Source organism: Abramis brama, assembly GCF_963993115.1.
Source record: "Abramis brama genome assembly, chromosome: 11".
Classification (NCBI taxonomy): Eukaryota; Metazoa; Chordata; class Actinopteri; order Cypriniformes; family Leuciscidae; genus Abramis; species Abramis brama.
The window spans coordinates 20,060,127-20,081,563 of NC_139973.1; the positions used below are offsets into that span (position 1 = coordinate 20,060,127).

Sequence of the window (21,437 nt, forward strand, 5' to 3'; positions counted from 1 at the left end):
TCTAATTAGCTCTAATGATCACTGATCACACAGCACAATAGACCCTGTGTGGCCACCAGCTTCATAGCCCATCTGGTCCAGCGCCAAAATCCCAAGCACAATAGAGGCTATTCTCAGAGAGAGCACCTTCAGATTTTCATCCCCTCTGACAAACTGATGACAGACTATCACTGGAGCGCTCTGTTAAAACAAGAGCGAGTGCTATGTAACAGCTCCCACCTCAGGCTTTTACCCTTTACCCCAAATCACCACCAGAACCAACCCCTATATCATATCTGTGTAGGGCAACTCAAAAATATAAAGCTTGTCATCAACACTTCTGTCTGTGTATGTTTTGAGGCCTAAGCAAAGGGTAGAGAAACAGTAAACAAAATAAAACACTAAAGTTCAAAAATTTGCAGTCAGTGAGATACGTCTCTTGTGCTCACCAAAGCTGCATGTATTTGTTTAAAAAAAGAAGAAAAGAAAAAGCTAAGAACAGTGATATTGTGAAATATTAGAATTGAACTATTTCTGTTTTAATATATTACAAAGCTATTTATTCTTGTGATGGTAAAGCTTAACTTTCAGCATTAAAACAGTTGTGCTGCTTCTTTGATGAATAGAAAGTTCAAAAGAACTTTAAAATAGAAATCTTTTGTAACATAATAAATGTCTTTATTGGTCACCTTTAAGCAAAATAATTTAAATACATTCTTTCTGAATAAAGTATTAATCTGAATATGAAGTATTAATTTCTTTAAAAAAAAAAGCATACTTACTTATTAACTTTTAAATGGTAGCATATGTTTGATAAATGTATTTTTTCCCATGCAATGGGAAATGCAATTTTAATAAAAATGTAATGAGGTCCAATGTTGTTTGGACTCCATTGACTATCAAAATATCTTATTTTGTGTTCCACAGAATACAGAAATTCATCTATGTAAATGATGACAGAATTTTCATTTTTGGGTGATCTATAGAAAATTAATAATAAAATAAAATCTCACAATGTACTGTATTTATGGCTTTCATAAGCGAAACAGAACAGAGAACAAAAGCTTGTACGATTAGAGGATTCCTGGGAGAAGCTATGTCAGCTCGAAGCAAGGGATGTGGTTTGCTCTGCCGTTGCCATAGGTTTGTCTGAGCTACTACTCCACCCACAAACCCTGTAAAGTATCTCGGAGGGAAGTAAATGAACTAGCCCTAATGACTTGGACAACATTGTATGTAGTCACCACCGCCCAAGATCTCCTCCCGGGTGTCAGAACATATTTGCGCAGGTCTTTACTTCGCCCTTTTTAGGGCTAGCTGGGTTTCTCAAAGGAAGTATGAACAGAAGAACAATACTTTTGTGTGTATTTTTTGGACAAGCATTGGACAGACTTCAACAAGATGATGTGCTTGCCTGATTCAGCAGTAAAGAGCACAGTAAAAAGTCAAAATCCCATTTATTCATAATGAAATAAGTTAAGCAAAACATAAATCTTTGAAGACAGACCTACCATGAGTACCCAGTCTCTCTAAACTCTCAGCCAACTTATACATTTGAAACACAAGGTAGGAAGTCAGAACCGCCCTGCAGATTTTGGGCAGTCCGAGTTGACAGATTTTGCTGAAAATCGTATGGTTTATGATGGGCAGAGAATTAGATTTTTTAGCTTCAGATCATGAATCTGTCCAGTTGGAGGATATCATACATGTTTGATATTTAGAGATTATTTTAAAACACATTGTTTTCATTTGTCATGCATCCCCTAGTAAAGTTGTATGTGTTCGGAGTCATTTACAGTCATTTACAGTATTTTTCTTTCAGTAATAAGTCAGCAACTGTGTGATTTTCAGCACACCAAATTCAAATAAAAACATTCACAAAAATTCTATGTGAGGTTGTACCTCTGCTTTAGACCAAAAAAGGTAGGGAAGTATTGATGTTTTCTGATCATGAATCTTTTTTCGGATGGCAATGTTTTGTTCTGCCATGTTTTTCTCAAGCATGGCACTCCCATAAACTGCCCTCTTTGATTTGTAGATTAAGCCAAACATTTTGGGATCCTGTCCAGAGCGGCGCTTTGAGCCTTTTTGAAAGCCTTTTTGCCTTTCTGCCATGTCTGTACAAGAGTCGTCTTTGTGTTCAAAATGAGACGAAAAGCCTGTTTTCATTACTTTTATGGCATATCTGAGTTTACTTAATTCACACCAGAGAGAATAAACCTGACATTGGCAACACACACACAAGCTTGTTCATCAAGAGTGACCCCACACTGGATTCACACTGAATTCACATACAATCTGGATTCACTCTACATTACCCAGGTATGTGTCATTTGCTTTCTTTGGAACATCATTTTTTATTTTGTTTCCACTCAGAAACAACTAAACCTACATACAACTTGACTTGTGGCAGTAAAATCCCAGCTTGCATTCTTCAGGAGTGGCAATCATTTACCTAATCAAGTGTGACTAATAGATGCATGCTCCATTTGCTACAAGCAACATTGTGTTATTAAACCGGAATGATTTTCATTAGAGTTGCGAGTCAGTAAAGCTGATTCACTCCAACCGCAATAGGTGCAATAGTGCCAAGAGGATGCAGGGAACAGAACAAATCAGTCATGGTCAAATTAAGTTTCTTTGTAAAACATTTTAGACAACACCCTGCTGTCCTCTTGTATACCACACAGTCCATCTATGGCAAATGCAGACTGCAGGTATATAGTGCATAAACCCCCCTTTCTTTATCATGGTCAAGTTTCTTCCTTATCTTCATTTTCTCCTTTTTCTCTCTGAATCTCCTTCTCTCTCTGTACAAAAAGGGGAGGCCTTAAAGAATGTTTAAGTGAAAACAAATGCTATCCAGAATTGGAAAGCTGGTCTTTTTCCTCTCCTCTGATGCATCTATGAGTCCCTTGTCCCACATCTCTAATGAATCACACACTTTAAAACCAAACCACATTGAAAGCACAATAAACACACACATGCAAATGCACACATACTCAACTCAAATGCCACATACTAAAAGACTCCAGATGGGTGTAATGCGCCACAAAGTGAGGCAAGACAGGAACTCTGACCTGTGATCTGAGTGACTGGCACACATATACAACCTCAGACACACAAATTTTCCCATGATGCTCCATATATGCCAATCACAGCAAGATGTTCTTCAGAATATCTAAGGCTAAGATATTAAATTCAGCAAAAAACAAAAACAAAAACAGCTTCTGTAATACTGAAATGACTGTTTTGACTGAGATTTGCAAAAAAAACTAATAATAATTTCCAAAAAAGTGCACCTTTAATGTCTAAAGTTGGATGTTGTATTGACTTGTGATCTTTACCTAGATGTGGTGAAATTTTCTCCTCAGGGACCTTAACAGTGACAGGTGTATTGTCGGAGATGACCACCATTGGCTTGGTGATGGTTTTGGTGTTCATCATCATGAGTAGGATGTTGTCCAAACTGAGGGAAGTGCAGGCTTCATCCGGCAACATACACTACAAAGAAAAAAAGCAAAAATGTTAGAATAAGTTCCAATTGTAATCGCTGGCATATGGGCACCACAATCCTCAAAAAACAGCATGAACATCCCTCATGAGATAAAAGAGCTTATTATAAAAAACAGGCTTACAATTGCACTTTATTATGAGGAGAGGCCAGATTTTGGAGTCTGTTGCAGCTTGGCAAACAGAGAAAACAGATATTCTGAATGTATAAAAAGGATGTTATTCATTATATATTATATATCAACATTCATTTATTTTCCCTTTCAAAGGGTACACCTTTGTATCTTATTTACCCCTAAAGGCTACCTTGAAGCAGTTGGGAAGTTTTTCTAAGTTTTTATGTGTTGTCAAATTCTTAAAATTCCATTCATATAATTATTAATGTAATAAATAAAGCAAAAAGTTAGCCATCTTTGCACTGCAGTGGTGCAACAAGCTGCATCTAGATGTATTTAAACATTGTTTAATGCTGCTCAGAGGTGGCATTAATGCAATTACAATGGCATAAATAATGTGAGATAATGTTTTAATTAAAAAAGTTCAATAGAGAAATGAAATTATGGTAACAGTATTTTTAAATATTAAACTAAAACCGACCGTAGGTGGTGGCAAGTCACGTCTTAATGAGTAAGTCATCGAGCCATTCATTCATTCATTCAATAACGAAACAAATGTTTAATGTTAATTTAAGGTGGTAGAACCACTGCCTTAAATGTTCATTACCTTTTTTTTTTTTATAAGAGTGTAGCAACCAATAACATTTGTTGACACACATTACTGATTTGTTATCAACTGGCCCGAAACACACTCACAGTGACCCCATCTGACCATCCATATTGTTTAAAATTTTCACTTTGTTCTTCAAAAGCATGGATTAGTGTATATTTCAAGCCATTAAAACCATACCATTCGTAGCAGAAATTGTGCCTGAGCCAAACTGAACACACGCTCTTCGAAGAGAAAGCACATATAATTTCATACACAGTTTATACGGTTTGACGCGTCACATCTCTTATCCTCATCCAGATTATAACTGAACTGTAAACATCTACGACCAAACAATGAGTCACTTTCAAGATCATGTTAGGTGAGACATAAACAACCTTAACGTGCAATATGATGATTAGAGTGGCTGAAAATGCAGGAGATTAAAATGATTAGGACTAGAAGTGAGGGAGGAAGGGAATTTGAAAAAGGACAGTGAAAGTTGGAGATATGTTTTTCCTCTGTGGATGGTTACTGAAGTAACCTGAGATTTATGCATCCCGCACTCAGAGAGAGTGGATTGATGCTAGCAGCTGGCATAGAGTGACCCGTGCCAAGGCAATGAATCAAAAAGCTACTCTTAGGATGGACAGCAACGTCAAACAGATTATATAAATGAATTAAAGAGTGTGTTCATGTTATCCATATAATAAAGCAACTACTTTGAAAATATGTGCTAGGGTCAATAAGTTATCTGCGTTCCTGTACTCTGACTTAATGAGATAACCCTGTGGAGTCTAAAATAAAACAAGCATACACAATGCAGCTAATTTTCATTCTATAAATGATAATGCAATAGAATGATTTTCAATCTGATTGTGTGAAAGCTAACACTCATGCAGTTTATATGAATCAGCTTAAATTGATTAGTACTGGAGTTAAATAGTTTGAAGAACTGGAACTGTGTTATCACAGAGTCATCTATAAAGATCTTTATAAATAATACAAAGAAATGAGGGAATAATGTGTGTATGATGAAAGCAAAGATATGTTCCAAAACCTAGTGAGCTGCCGAACTGCCTACTGCCAAAAAAGGGAGCTTCCTTCTAAGGCAACATCATAACCGAAATGGAACTTCATGAGGAACCCATTTGGAAGGTTCTACATAGCAGTTCTTACAGGATTTTGCTCTCTTGAATGTAAGAATTACTGCAAATTCAAAACCATTTTGCAGTTTGGATTCTTTGTCTTATTTCCACAATTCTGCATGCCAAAAAAAAAAAAAAAAAAAAAAACCTTAACCAGAGGGCGGTAAAGCAATATTAGCTATTAAAATCCATATCTCTGAATGCAAACAAATCATTATGTGTTTAACTGAATTACAGTGAATTATGTCGTAAAATGAGCAGGAATGGATAGGCTACAACTGATTTTAGGATTTCATGTACAGACAACTACTTACTATTAATACTAATAAATACATAATGATTATTGGTGTTTTTTTTTTACTGCAGATCAACACAAAAAATGCATAGAACCATCCAAACTTAATTCAAATATAGTTTGATTTTAGCATGCGGCTAAGCAATACTCAAATAAGCATACTACACATAGTACACCGCATTATTGGGTGTTTTTAATTATATTACACTATTTTCAATTATATTTTTCAGTAATGAATGAACATTTCTCTTGCTTCTGCCATCTTGGGTTTATTTTTTCACTATATTGCCTTCGCTGTGAACGATACACGTGATGATGCTTTAGAATTTACGAAAACAAGGTACAGATCTTGGAACAGAACTGATATGTTAGTGGGCTGAACGATTAATCGCAATAAAACCGCACGCGATTTGGCAAAGGCTGCGATTTATGTGCAGCTTGTCAGTGGAGTGCGGCTGATTGGTAGTAAATACTGCCCCATTTGAATGCCAGAGGGCGCTCTCACGCAAACACGATAAATATGCCCCGCCGCAGAAGTACAATAATCCCTATCGCTGTAGCTGAATAAACAGAAGATTGAAACGCTTTGATTAAACATGACTTATAAATACACGACTGCCTTATTCTGTGTAAGAAGGCACATCATCTCACAGAAGGATGCTCAACTGTCGTTATGAAGTGAGTTTGGAGTAAATGCATGTTATTAAATTTTGTCTGTTGTTGGACAAGAGGTTCATAAATGCTTCTCATGTTTTGGAAAGATGTTTGACGCGTGTTGTTTTTTCAAATGCACGTTATAAGTGAATCAAACTCACAGTGCTTTCAGATGGAGCAGCGTTTACAGAGCCGTACATCAATGACAAGCTGCAGTAGCACCTCACTGCAGTACACGAGATCCAGGGGGCGGAGTTGGATCCAGATATAAGGGGTGGAGATTGGTAGGTTTAGGGGTGGGTTTAGGGATCAGGGGGTGGAGATGGGTAGGTTTAGGTATATGTAAGGTGGGAGGAGTTGGATCTGGATCCAACTCCTCCCCCTGGATTTCGTGTTCTGCAGTGAGGACCATCTCACAAGCTGCGCATAAAAAAAATAATCGCAGCCTTTGCGATATTAAAATCGCGATAAGCCATCTCGATTTAAGTGCGATTACATGGAATGTGCGATTAATCGTTCAGCCCTATATGTTAGATGATGGTTTCTACCTCTGGCAGGTTCATCTCCTGGTTATTTCTGGAGCAGAGGGACATCTCACAGTGCAGGAAGAGCAATGACACGTTGAACTTTGATCTGTAGGTGAAACTGAAGCGTTTTTTGTCCATCTGGGCGTGAGGGATGGGGAAATCGCTTCGCTGAGGGTAATAGAGAACAGAGTCGTCCTTGGGACATATGTTCTCTATGACAATGTAGTCTGACGGCATGAGAGGATTGGATTCTGGAGATATGAAGCAGGTCTGGATCATGAACCCAAGGTTAGGGTCGGCTTTTGTGGCGGAAATCTGCAGAGAAAGGTCACTTGTCTGTTAATAAAGGAAAAGTCCTTTTTCTGTGAGACAAAATATGCATCTGCTGAAAACAATAAAATATAGACACAGCAAGACAAAGAGAGAAAGAAAAAATGCTTTCTTTATCTTGATTAATACAACTTTTGGACAATTTTGAGATGGTATGAGTATGAGATGGATCAGCAGAGTGATGCTTAGATGCTATATATTATGTCTAGTCCTCTGCCAGACACGCTCAGTCTATCTTTTTTGTTCGGTCTTTTTGATTTTTTTCCCCACAAACTATCTCAGGCATTGCTTAAAATCAGCAAATAACGCAAAGAGGCTGTCCATTTGTTTTAACACTGCACACTGTCTAAAGAACCATTGTCAAAGTGTTCACCGTTCCAAGAATCACAAATACTGACGTCAGATTTCTGTGCCTAGAATAAATCTTTGAGGATCATTCAGTTGTAATAGTTTGGCCATCTGATGTTGTAAAAGCACGCATTACAGACGAGAGCTGCCACAAAAAACATCACATCCCATTTCCTCAATATAACTGTGCCAAAGGGGTGTCAAACTCAGGAAAGTGGTCAAATCATTTCAGGGAGGCAGACTATGATCCTCGAACAATAATGCGAAAGATGCAGAAATAATATTGACTTTTAATGGCAGGCTGTCACACCACAAAAATGACTTGCTAGATTTCTAAAGGCGTAAATTAACTTTGTCTGAGAACAGTCCAAAATTGAAGTCATATTCCACTCAATCTTCATATTCATATTCAAATTGAGCAACACATTTGGTTAAAAGATAAGGGAGAACTAATAGCATCACTGATGGCAAGCCTAGTGTGAAGCATTTACATATGCAAATGTATTGTTGCACAAATGGGCTCAGAAGACTTGGATTTACAGTCAGTTATCACTGTCTAAAATGTTGAAAAAGCTGGAATCTACATTTCGAACAACATGAACATCGGGAATTGTATTATTGGGTGAACCCTTTGATACGAATAGTCTGCTAAAAATCCAATTGCCAAAGAGTATTTTGTTTAATTTTCCAAATAAAATAACAACAACAAAAATCAGTGAAACAAGGATAGATTTACTTGAGAAACAAGCTTGTCTAACCCTAACCCTAACCCTAACCCTTGGTTTGACAGCTTAACTAAAGTTTATGCTACATATAGGGAAATTGCATGATGTACAGGGGGAAAAAAGGGCCTTTCTGATTGACACAGCAGACCCTTCATTGATGTGGCTATAAATCAAGAACAATCTGCACTGATCTGATGTTTGCATATGGCATATGAGGTAGACCTTCAGTGGAACACAATTAATCAAAGACTCTAACCCTGGAAGAGAAAGAGTTAAAAACGGGGACCTGAGCATTCCACTCTGAGATCAAATATTGTCAGCCTTGCCCCCTTGAAACCCCACTGATTAATGGCAATATGACATGCTCCCGGACCAGACAAAATGTACACACACATTCACAGCAGACTGCTGACTTCTTTCACAGCGATTGACAGAGAGACATCTAAACACAAGTGTGTACTTTTGCAGCTGTAAATGCTCACATACTCAGGACAATGTCTGATCAGACAGACAGACACCAGGCGCTTATGGTATTAGAAACATGAAACCATACACAATGAGAACCACACATTATGGTTAAAGGGTAAAAGCAGATCTTGTATTTCAAGAGCTTTTGGCAGTGACTATATTTGTGTATATGGTTTCTCATTCAATTACTAAATTAGATTTCTAATGTGGTTACAACACTGGAAATGGTTTTATTGAACCCCAAAGGAATCTTTTCCATAATAACGCACACACAGAATGTATGTATTGCACAATGTAATGCCCCATGGTTTCCACATACACTACTGTTGTTTTTGTGTTTTTTTTTTTTTAATAATACTATAATTCAGCAGGGATGCATTAAACTGATCTGATCAAAAGTGACAGTAGAGACTTTTACATTGTTACAAAAGCAATTATGTATCAAGTAAATGGTGTTCTTTTGGTGAACTTTCTATTAATCAATGAATCCTGAAAAAGTCTAGCACAGTTTCCACAAAAATATTAAGCAGCACAGTCTTGACATTGATAATAATAAGAAATGTTTCTTGAGCCCCAAATCAGCAAATTAGAATGATTTCGGAAGGATCATGTGACACTGAAGACTGGAGTAATGACTGCTGAAAATTCAGCTTTGCCATCACAGGAACAAATTACATTTTAAAAATATAATAAAATAGAAAAGAGTTATTTAAGCCCCACAAGTCATCTTGTTTTCAGTCCATTTCAAGTTTGATTTTATCGTGACATAAAGCGGTGATATCTAAATGGCTGAGTTGTTTATTTTCTTTTTAATTAGTCTTCCTATTAATGCCATCATTGTCTTCATTCAGGCCGATTCGAGAACGTGCACAAAAACAAGATTTATTGCACGATTTATTGCACGAACCAATCATATCCAATTATAACCGATCATATCCAATCATAGCGAGATGGAGGCATTGCCTCATCTCATGTGACTTTCCCCCATTCATTCTCAATTACTGAACCCACCACACACTTTAGGGGTTCTGTTTAAACTCAACGGGCTCAGAGGAGGCACGAGAGACGTAGTGTCCCACTGTAACTGCTAAAAATTGCCAGATGTGCTTTTTCGTAGCTAGGTGGTTCTGTCCTTTTCACACTGGGGTTAGATTACCCACATTATTATGTTTCTTGGGTCTGAGCTATTCCCGTATCAGATTACATAAACTTAATTTTATGAACATAATTTGTGGAAATAACCCACCAAACTGGCTACTGATTTGACATCAATACAGTTGATTTTTACCTGCATTTGGTGGGTTGGCGGGTGTTTATTTCAAACCCTGTGTATATGTATATGTATATGTATATGTATATGTATATGTATATGTATATGCTTACCTCCACATAGATGGGCCTGTTCTCAGTGATGGTGAGGAATGATTGAGTGATGGGGAAGTGGAAGGGATTGTTATACAGCTCCATGTTAAAGGTAACATTGTCTAGAGAATCTACAACGAAATCATCAGATCCAATATCACTGTCAACTGGGGTGCCCTGGTTCTTACGGTATGTGCAGTTGAACTAAGGACAGAGAAACAGAGAATTGGAAAATGTTAAAATGCATCTTTTATGTAAGTGAATTTTCAACTCTACTGAAGGGAAATGTGAAGGTGAGAGAGAACGAATATGTTATTGTTATCCTGATGTATTTGATCACATACAGTAAATACAGTCCTAATCAAACTTAAATATATTATCATAATATTAGCATATTATAAATATATTATCTTCCTATGGTGCCGCCATAAAGAATAAAAAAATTACCATTCAAACAATTCAATATATAATTTAAGAGAATGGGCCCTATTTTAACGATCTAAGCGCATGGTCTTAAGCGCAGGGCACAAGTTCACTTAGGGCGTGTCCGAATCCACTTTTGCTAGTTTAACGATGGGAAAAATGGTTGGCGCGCCAGGCGCATGGTCTGAAAGGGTTGTCCCTATTCTCTTAATGAGTAATGGGTGTGTTTTGAGATTTGCGTGAGTTAAACCAATCAGAGTCTCATCTCCCATTCCCTTTAAATGCCAGTTGCACTCGTGCCATGGCAGATTCGCTATTTACATGACGGAATTTGATAGTGGAAAGACCGAAGCCATCTCCAGAGCGCAAATGGAACTGCTTGTGCACGAGGTAAAAGTGCACAAGCAGACCATCTTCGGGACAAGCCGGATTCCACCATATCTTTATATACACAATAATAATCTTTTACATTGTAAGCCTTTTAATTTTAATATTTGGCATGTTTGTGTGGTGCTGTGCGTCCCTGTGTGTTTAATAAGCAGAGTGTAGGACCCGCCTATAGGCGCACATTACTAACACGCTCTTTAAATAACAAAAAAAAAGATTGCGTCATTGACTTTAGACCAGGTTTCAGTTGGTCAATGGCGCAGTCTATTTCTGTTGCCTCAAAATAGCAACGCACCAACAATGCGCCAGAACGCACCTCGTTTTCAGACCAGCACGCCCATGGGCGCACAAATGGGCGCAAATGCATTTGCTGATAACTGCATCGGACTGAAACTAGCAAAAAACACTTGCATCGCGCTTGGCGCTGCATTGCGCCGGCTGTAAGAGAGGGCCCAATATGTTATTATGATATGTAGCACAGAGAAATATGTGTTACATATTATATAATGCATTAACATTATTAGCATTGATGGTTATGACTACATAGATTAATTAACTGTATTTTAGGATTTCTAATCAGACATCAGTTATAATATTCGCCACATCTGATTTGAGAGTGGCAGTGAGAGTAAGATTTTTAAAGAAGAATGACTTACATTTTGTTCTTATCCTCATACAAATATATGATATATTAAATATATCAAATATATCAAATATATTTGTAAATATTGTAAATTTGTTGTTTCTATTCCGGTAGTACTATTTATAAATAATATAGTTTTTATGTGAATATCATACCAAGATAGTCGCACGAGGTCCACTTTCTGGTAAAATTCTTCCAGTCACCTCCGGATCTCCTGGTAATACAACCTCTCCTGACTCATCTTCATCGTCAACGGGCCAGCCGCTTCCATCCTTCAGTTCCGATTGGCTAATAACAATCTGCCAATCACAGACACACTTAGTTCATGACTTCTCAGTAATAAGGTAAGGTAAACCCAACAATTTCCTAACAATCATACAATTTCCTCTACAAAACTTTTCTTAGAAATGACATTGATTCACTCTGGTGCACACAGATACAGTCAGAGATAATCGAAATCTATACTTGCCAAAGGTCTGTCAAAACAGATGAGAAAACTGGATTTAATACATGGGAATGCACAATTTCAGCAATGTAACTCCCAAGGCAGATGAAAAAAAACAAAAAAAAAACAACTCTCAGTTCTTCTCATTGGAAAAAGCACGGCAATCCATTCACATCATAATATGAGAATCGCCTCCTTGAGCTCAGGACAGATTAAGGGTTCAAAGGTGAAAGAGGCCTGTGAACATTGTCTAATTGAAGAGAAATTGATTCACATAAGACTTGCCAATTTGTCATAGGATTGTCGTTGCAACAACATCCTCCTTTGATGCTCTGTGGATCTCGCTCTGTGAGCCAGTACTGTGCTCTGACCATACGGGTCGCATCGTTTTAATTGCCCTTGAGGCTCAGAGTTCAGAGTAAAAGATACATATTTGGGAGGTTGCCCAGTTTTTTTTAATTTTTTTAAATGGGTTCAAGGCTAAAAGTGTTTTTAGGAATTTCCGCTAGAAATTATCGCAAAAAATCAGTGTGAAAGTGAGTCATCCCTGCTGGGTGAAACCACACATGCAGGACCAGGAAACACAGAAAACAGATACAGCGTGTTGGAGGGGACACTCCAACTGACCCTAGGATTAGATTGATTGTACTGTATATTGGCTTTAGTACTCACTGAATTGATATAGAGGACCACTGGGCTGGGGTGGGAGGGGATTTTGGTGGTTTGGCAGCCAGACAGGGGCGTCTCCAGTATATAGTGGGTGGTGTTGGAGGTTGCTTTGCATTGGGAGTCCTGAAGAGTGATATTGGGTTTTCCAAACCCATTGGCCTGTGAGGACATTAGGAAAACATGACTTCACAGGAAACATCTCGACCTTTGACAACATATCAAACAAGATCTATTATTAGTCCTCAAGATATTGCTTTCTAAATGTATTGTGCTTTCGAGATCTATTGTGTGTTTCAACTTTTTAGTGACAAACAAGACTTTCAAGCTGGTCTAACTTTGCTCAAAAGCATTTTGATTGTAGAATAAGGGTTTTCTCTCTCTCTCTCTGAAGTGGTATATTACACCACTTCTGGCTTCTGACGTCAGTGCATATGGCCCACACATTCTGGGAATATTCACACTGCATCAGCTTGAGGGAAAAACAAGGTGTCTCTCACACAGCACTTCTGCACTCATTTAACATCTAGTTCTTACCAGTGTTAGGGAAGCTACTTTGAAACAGTAGTTTATAGTGTAACTATACTCAAGCTACCCTTTTAAACAAGTAGTTGGCTACACTATAAACTACTGATAAAACAACAAAAGAATACAAAAATACATGGTTTCCACAAAAATATTAGGCAGCACAACCGTTTTAAACATTGATAATCAGCACCAAATCAGCATATTAGAATGATTTCTGAAAGATCATATGACTGAAGACTGGAGTAATGATGCTGAAAATCACATGTAAATTACATTACAAAATATATTAAAATAGAAAGCATTTATTTTAAATAATAATAATAATATTTCAAAATATGTTTACTGTATTTTCTATCAAATATATGCAGTCCTGAAAAACATAACAGACATAAGAGCTACTTAAAAATGTAGTTGCGTTAGTTGTCCCACTACTTTTAGTTAGTTACTCTGCAAAAGGTTGTGCACTTGTCACTTGTGTTTCCTACCTGTAGAGTTTCCTTGTCAATGCTGACCACCATTTTGTTCTTCTCACACTGCACACTGAATCCTACATTTGGAGATCCCTGATGCTCCTCAAGAGATGGCATCGGAGGTGGAAATGACAGGCCCTGGTCCATGGGTGGCAGAAAGGGGAACGGGAACTCGGGCCGTGCAGGGGAATCCCGGGCGCTGGGCTTTGGAAGTGGGTTGATATTGCGGAGAATGGACAGCTCAGGTGGGAACATTCCCTCATCAATGTTCCCTAGATCTGGAAGTGATCAAGAAAGAAGAGATTTAAACATCAATCTGCCTGACAACTTCTTGGTAATGTAGATGCAAGAAAATCACACACAAAGCAAACGCAGTTAGAACCAACTGACATTAACTGTATGTTATTGTCTGTTGTATGTTTACTGAAATTCTTCAGTAAAAAGTATTTTTTGTCTTGTTTTCCAGTACAAAATTGTATTATGTATAATTGTAATTGCTTTTGAAGAAAACATTTATTGGCTTGTTTGTGACATCATGCGTTTTCTCTGATCGGATATCTATCCGATTTGTTAAAACGGTTACATTTGCACTTGGTCTCCGCAAAACGAATATAAATCCGATCCGATGTCAACAAAAGCAACAGATATTTCCTTTGCGGCAGTTTGAGCGTTGGCTTGCTGAAGAGATGCTCAGCTACTCATCTTTCACACGTTTATTTTTAACATTCTGGAAAGAATAAAATTTACTTATGTGGTTTCAACAACCATATGCACTTTACACTTGGTCTTTTTATGACCGGATAACTATCCAATCAGAGAAAACGCATGAAGTCATCAGGTGTAAACAAGCCTTATCTGTGTGGGTATTGAAATTGTATTTTTTTTGTTGTGTATTCAATTAATTAAGCTTATTTATATTTTAAACTAATTAAGCGTGACTATTTTAATATCTTCGGTTGTTGCTCTTGCCTTGTTCTCTGAGGCGCAGTTTGAAGTGGTTGGCGACAGGGGTGTTGGTGTAGGAAGTGACGGGGTTGAATCCGTTTTCCTCTGCCCACTGGATCAGAGCCTGAGATCCGGCGGGCAGCTTCTGTTTGACCGTCTTTGATACCTGCATCAGCCTTTCAGTGTCATCACTCAGCCCGACAGTATCTGACGTCTGAGAAGGACAAAGGGAAATAATAAGATAACACATTCACTTCACATGCAGAAACAGGAATGCAGTCACACGTGTTCGTTCTTTACTGTAGTTTAGAACAGAAAAATTAATAGTCAGAAAGGAAATAAAATGATATCTACTTCTGTTCAAGTCTTCACTCTTTAGTCTATAGTTCACACTTTAACTATAAGCCAAGGTTCTTCTTGTTTTCACTGACAACATATTCTGATCTAATACCTTATTTTAAGGTACAAAATGAACACTCACCAAACTCCAAATTGAAGTAAAGAAAAAGGCCAAAAAATATTGCAAATTGCATGCATGTTTTAAATCAAATTTCAAGAACTATACACTGATCCTCAAGAACTATGATATGATCCTCATATCAGGGCTCAAATGGTCAAATTGGTCAAATTACATAGGAATTAAAAGTTAGCTTCAGTTTGTTCTCTATTGGGTGTGAAGCACAGATGTTCCTCATTCCTAGCCGTGTTTCCCACAAACGCCTCACCAGGCGGGACAACGAGCTTGAGCCAATATGCCAACAGTAGCAGGGCTTTGATTTTACAAGCTTGTGGATCGTATCACACATAACTTACACATAACATTCTCCTACACTCTTAAACACTGTAACTGATTCACTCGGACACGGACAAGTGCAACACATTCATGGCGACAGATGCGTTATACACACACTTAGACAATTCATATTAAAATTCTCTAATGACCTTTTATGACTCTTTGATTGTCAATGCCAGAACACCATAGCATAATGCAGGACCACTCCTAATAGTAATAGTTTGATCTACATACTTGTGCATCTACTGTAGATCAAGGATCTCAATACATCTATATCATATATCTATATATATATGTTTTCAAATATTTGTCCTTTATAATAATTTTTACTTAATTTTACTTAAAGTAAAAAAAAAAATGATCAGGCTCCTATGTTTAGGTTAAGTAATTTCACTTTAATGGCAATGAAAAGGTTATTAGTTAGTTATTGGAATGCCTTATTTTCACAAATGTCACTTTAATCAGTTCATTGGTATTTCACAAATTTAACTTTAATTTAAGTCCAAGTGAACTTTTTTTGCAAAAATGATGTAAGTGACTTCCACGTCCGTTTCTGTTAGAGTTTTACAGCAGCACAAGGAACACTGTTGTGTTTACTTGCAACTTGCGAAATCCTGTCATTACCACTGTAAATTGTTGTCTACTGTACTTGGCACGTTTTGCCTTAGTTTTGTTTTCTGTCAGTATGTTTAGTCACCTGTTTCCCTGTGTTCCTTTGTTCTCCTTTTCCCATCACTAATTAGTTGTCATGGTCACTCATTTACGATCACACCTGTTAGTCTTTGAGTTAATCATTATTGTGTATTTAAGTTCCTCATTTCCTTTCACTCGTCGTTGAGTATTGTTTGTGCTATGCACACTGTTTGTTTGTGTTTCTTCACTTGGTTTATAAACTACATTTATATTGGTATTCCAGCATCGTCTTCTTCCCTTGGACTAAGCGTGACAGTACTATTTTGGTGTTTATCTTTGTGTATGCAGTGAGAGATCAGTTTGTAAAAGAATTGCATTGCAGTTGTATATGAAGTACTGTACTCTCTACATTACACTTTTCCAGTTCAGAAAAAACATATATAAATGATCATATAAACACCTTAAAACTCTTAAACTAATGTGACTTATCCTAACGACAGTGTGGATTTTTTTTCTTATAAACAGCACATAAAAATGCACAAATACTTAGCAATAAATTACACACAGTGTGTGCAAGTCAAGCTGTGAGGTGTAGTGACAGTTTCAGTGGTGTGAATGTTATGCTGTGCTATCTGAAACCAGCACACAGACACTCTCATAATTCATATTCTGAAGTGCCAGGCCAATGCTACAATAAAACCACTCCAAAGGCTCTGGCTGAAGAAAAACTCACTACACCCCTCCTTCTGTTATTACTCCATCTAACAGGCCTCCAGATCACACAATCCAAAAATTGGATCAACCTGCTATTCCTTTGCTCAGCCTTTTCACACAGTTTGAAGAGTAAGCATTACGTGTAGTTAAATGACAAAAATAATAAAATCATTCCATTAACATTTTTGGGATCATCACTATGATTGTTGTTTTGTTTTTTAAGAAGAATTTGATACTTTTATTTAGCAAGGACATATTCACTTGATCAAAATACATAACAGAATTTCAATTGTTCTTTAAACTTTCTTTTCATATCCTGAAAAAAATACATGTATTATGGTTTCCATGCTTAATTAAGCAGCACAACCATTTTTAACGTGGTAATAATAATAAAAGGTTTCTTGAGTACTGAATTAGCATGTTAGAATGACTTCTGAAGGATCATGTGACACTGAAGACACTGAAGTGGAGTAATGGCTGCTGAAACTTCAGCTTTACCATCACAGGAATAAATCAATTAGAAAATACTTTGAAATAAGTACAGCATTACACTTTGAAATAAGCAAATACTTGAAATACTTATTTCAAACTAATAATATTTCACAATATTACCATTTTTGGCTGCAATTAAACATAAAATAAAAATAATAAAATAAACATAGCTTTAGTGAACATAAGAATGCTTTCAAAAACTTAAAATAATCTAACTGATCCCAAACTTTTGAACAGATATACATAATGTAACTGCAAATAACTCCCTCATGACCATTGTTTTTTTTTTTTTTCCATATTGCATGTGGCTAAAAAATGTAAACATCATACCACAATGTTCAGTTTGCCGATGATGCTGTGGGCTTTGATTACCCAATTCACTGACTTCTCACATTTCAGAAGCAACACAATGTCACGATGGAGTGGGGCGTCACCATCCAGCGGCCTTAAATCCACGATCACATCCACTTGGAATGCACTACTCACAGAGAGAGAGAGAGAGAGAGAGAGAGAGAGAGAGAGAGAGAGAGAGAGAGAGAGAGAGAGAGAGAGAGAGAGAGAGAGAGAGAGAGATAAGAGATGGAAGGAAGGCCATAAGAATCTTGGAAAATTTTTACTTCAGCTTTAACATGCTTTCCGTCTGGCCAATTGATTAAAAAACTGGATCGTTTCCTAGAAAACAAAGCTGGACACATGTGAAACAGACCACATAAAGCAGTGCTGGGATCCATCATGATGCTTGCATATCTTTAGATCTGTTTTTCATTTTTTAAGTCACTATTAGGCGACAGTGAGTGATATTGTTGTGGGCGGAGACAGTTTTACCCTGCAGAGTTTTCCAATATCAACAATACCCCAGTTCCTGCCTATTTCCAAATAAACTGTACAAAACCGGAGGAAACACAATGACAACCTAAAATGACAAATACAGAGAGACAAGCACGTACATTTACACACGAAAGCAAACACACCCATCCATGAACACTCATGTGTATATATACACACCATGGTATACTAAACACACCCATATGAACAAAAATATCCGGCACAGTATGCTCAGAAACACAATTATTCGTAGTTCGAAGTTGTTGTTTTTTACATTAAACTGTCTGGTAAGGCCTTCAGGCCTTCAACAGCAGATTAAATGATATACACTGCTGTTCATTTTTTTAAATTAGAGCAAAAAATTAATGGTCTGACTTTAGCATTGTAAAATTACAAAAACCAAAGTAAATAAAATAATTTAAAACATTAAGCAATCAGTTCATGCAATGAGTAAAACAAAGATGCTAGAACAGTTGTTTGTTTTAATCGAATTATTATGTCCATGTAATTTTAAGATAAAATGAAATGACAATCCTATACAGAACTAGCTACATTGCCTTTAGATTTTATACAGTGTATGAAAGTTATTTTTACAAAAAGAAGCATTTTAGCATGAGGTGCGGTCACGCCATGTTGTTATTACCGTAATTACAAGATTTCAACTTGCAAAAAGCGTTTACGTCCTCGTACAGCTCGTAATTACAGCTTGTAAGATGGGAATTTTCTGAGAGCTCCCACCTGTACCACGCGACCGCTGTATCACCTGATCGCTACAGATTAATTTAGCCGTTGATAGTGTTGCCATAAAAAATGCATAATTTCCAGTCCGAAGACATGAAACGCTCCAAATAGAATGTCATGTTCTGTCACTACGGTAATTATGACATGGCATGAATGCAGCATTTGTCACAAGCTAGTCTGTTTCTTTTCTCATTCACCACATGACCAACTGAGCTGAACAAATGTTCACTATCTCATGCAGGGTGCACACAGGTATACGCTCAGGCAGCTTCAGCAAGCACAGGAAAGTGTCTCTTATTTATATGGCAGCAGACAAATGCCTGTTTGCTTCTTGGTGTCTGCGTCTGTTTGGCATCAACACTTTTAAATTACTCATCATGGTCTTTCGAGTGACTTTTCTTTTGTGCTATGCAGACATTACAGCTTCATAATATTTCCACACAGCGACATTTTGGTAAATGATTCCAGTGCAGTTTGTGTGCATGGGTGTACTTCTGGAACACAGATCAGCCAAAATAAAATGCAAAAACCAGCCGTTTCTGATTAGTGACTGGTCGACCAGTACCGGTACATCTCTTAATTTAATCGGTCCTTGCTGTTTTAATTTCTTTGAAGTAAATTAATAAATAAATAAAATCCTACTGATCCCAAACTTTTGAACAACAGTGTACATTTCCCATCATTCTCAGCATTTAATGCACTTTTGTTTACTTAATACCAAGTTCAGTCATGAAACCGTGACGCTGATTTACCAGCACTATCTGTCTAGATCTGCTATGGGGTTCAGCTTTGTCTTGCACCAGAACATTTTACTATCATACCGCTGTATTACAGAAACTTCCAGAAACTTTTACAGAAATGCCTTAATCCTTGACTTGTACAACAGTACAACAGTCTTCTCCTCACCTGCTGGAGTTTGGTGCCTGGAGCTCAATGATGTGGACCTCCTGGTCATGATCAGGACCTGAGAGAACACACCCTGTGGATGGCTGGTGCTGGATGTAGCTGGCCAGGTAGTTCAGAGACAGGAACTTGTTATCAATCTTACAGGTCTCGGAGAAGACAGGGTCTGAAACAAATATGAGAAATGTTTAGGCCAAGGGCTGATAGAAACTTGGAGGACTGACAAATAATTATCCAACATTTAGTTACAGTCCTGTAATCTGATATTTAGTATAAAAGCACTGGAACGTTTTGCTGTTTGTATCACTTGACTTGTCTGTGTTTCAGACCACTGTACATGAGCAGCAATGGAAGCAGACTGGAGTTGAACATTTTTTAGGAGTGGCCCAAGATTTTTGAATGATTTGGAAGCCTCTTATGCTCACCAAGGCTGCATTTACAATGACAACGATAATTTACAATGCCCCCTTGTTACCTTGTTGGCCTATGTTATAATTACCCTTGTGTTTCTCTTATGGTTGGTCAGTCATTGTTTGCTGTAATATGCACCTGTCCTGAATTTCTCTGTTTGCCCTGGATTCCTTGGTTTGTTTTTTAATAAAGTAGTTATTGCATGTGGATTCTCTCTCCGCTTCATCCCTGCCTCAGCATTACATTTACAATTTAGATTTACAATTTCAATTTTAGAATAACCACATTTTTATTAAATAGCAGGCATTACTCTAGTCTTCAGTGTCACATGATTATAATTCTAATATACTGAATTTGGTGCTCAGGAAACTTTTCTTATTATCAATTTTGAAAACAGTTGTGCTGCTTAATGTTTTTGTGCAAACTATGATAAAGAACAAAAGAACTAAATTTATTTGAAACTGAAATCTTTTGTAACAATGTAACACTCTTTCCTGTCACTCTTGATCAATTCCCCTACAAATAAATCAGCATTCATTGACAAACCTGTCAGTAAAAATTGGAACTGTCAAAGTAAGGATACAAAGTTCTGACCAACCAATAGGACATGGTTATCAGTTGATGTTTATAATCTTGAAAATGGCCAAATAATGGCACTTTAATCACTTTAAAACAATTAAAACCATCATCATTCAATCAAAAACAGCCTGACCTGATCTGTCCTGTTGCAGATTAATTACTTCCTAAAAAAATCCTCTCTTCTCTTGAACACTGTTTTCTTTGCTCCTCCACAAAAGAGATGACGGCTCTTCTCTTTGCCCCAGAGAAACAGAAGACAGATGCTTCCTTATTTGGCCATTACGGTTTTGGACAAAGCGCAAATGTGATGAGCGTCAACTCCTCATGAAAGGCTGGCATATCTTACTGTCTGCTCTTCCTGGCTCTTTGAGGTGCTGGGGGAAAGAGGGTTGCCTGTTCTCTACAGCAAACAGATCGGAAGCATGTCCGCTCTCATGCGGAGCTACAAAGGGCTGAGATAGAGTAGAAGGCCAGAACTCTCCTGTAGAGGTAAACACAGCCTTTTGAGTCACTGCCAAACCTCAAACTCAAACCCCGCTGGGCCAAATGTTTTACGGGACTGACTGAAACAAGCTGAGAGACTGGAAAGCGGACTTTGAATGATGCAGTCATTACGTTCTTCCAGTACTGGAATCTTGTGTTCTTTTACGGACTGAAAAATGAGCACCAGCAGTTTAACCGGGCAACCTGACAGCTGATAGATGCTGAAGTCAGACGTGTTGCTGGTTTGGTCTTAGAACTCAGCGGGGGAAACACGATGGAGCCCTGGGTGAAACACACAGCCG

General features: G+C 37.5%; 1 protein-coding gene across 1 annotated transcript in view; it reads right to left on the minus strand.

The window, feature by feature from the left end:
* The window catches only part of tgfbr3 (transforming growth factor, beta receptor III), a 109,167-nt gene that overhangs the window by 9,838 nt on the left and 77,892 nt on the right, over positions 1–21,437 (minus strand). Inside the window, exons 6-14 of the mRNA XM_084129511.1 lie at positions 19,666–19,828; positions 17,524–17,671; positions 14,586–14,775; positions 13,632–13,894; positions 12,625–12,780; positions 11,663–11,806; positions 10,076–10,258; positions 6,843–7,136; positions 3,327–3,483 (exon numbers count right to left, since the gene is read on the minus strand). Of these exons, the coding sequence (XP_083985637.1) occupies positions 3,327–3,483; positions 6,843–7,136; positions 10,076–10,258; positions 11,663–11,806; positions 12,625–12,780; positions 13,632–13,894; positions 14,586–14,775; positions 17,524–17,671; positions 19,666–19,828 (1,698 nt within the window). The remainder of the gene's footprint in view (positions 1–3,326; positions 3,484–6,842; positions 7,137–10,075; positions 10,259–11,662; positions 11,807–12,624; positions 12,781–13,631; positions 13,895–14,585; positions 14,776–17,523; positions 17,672–19,665; positions 19,829–21,437) is intronic.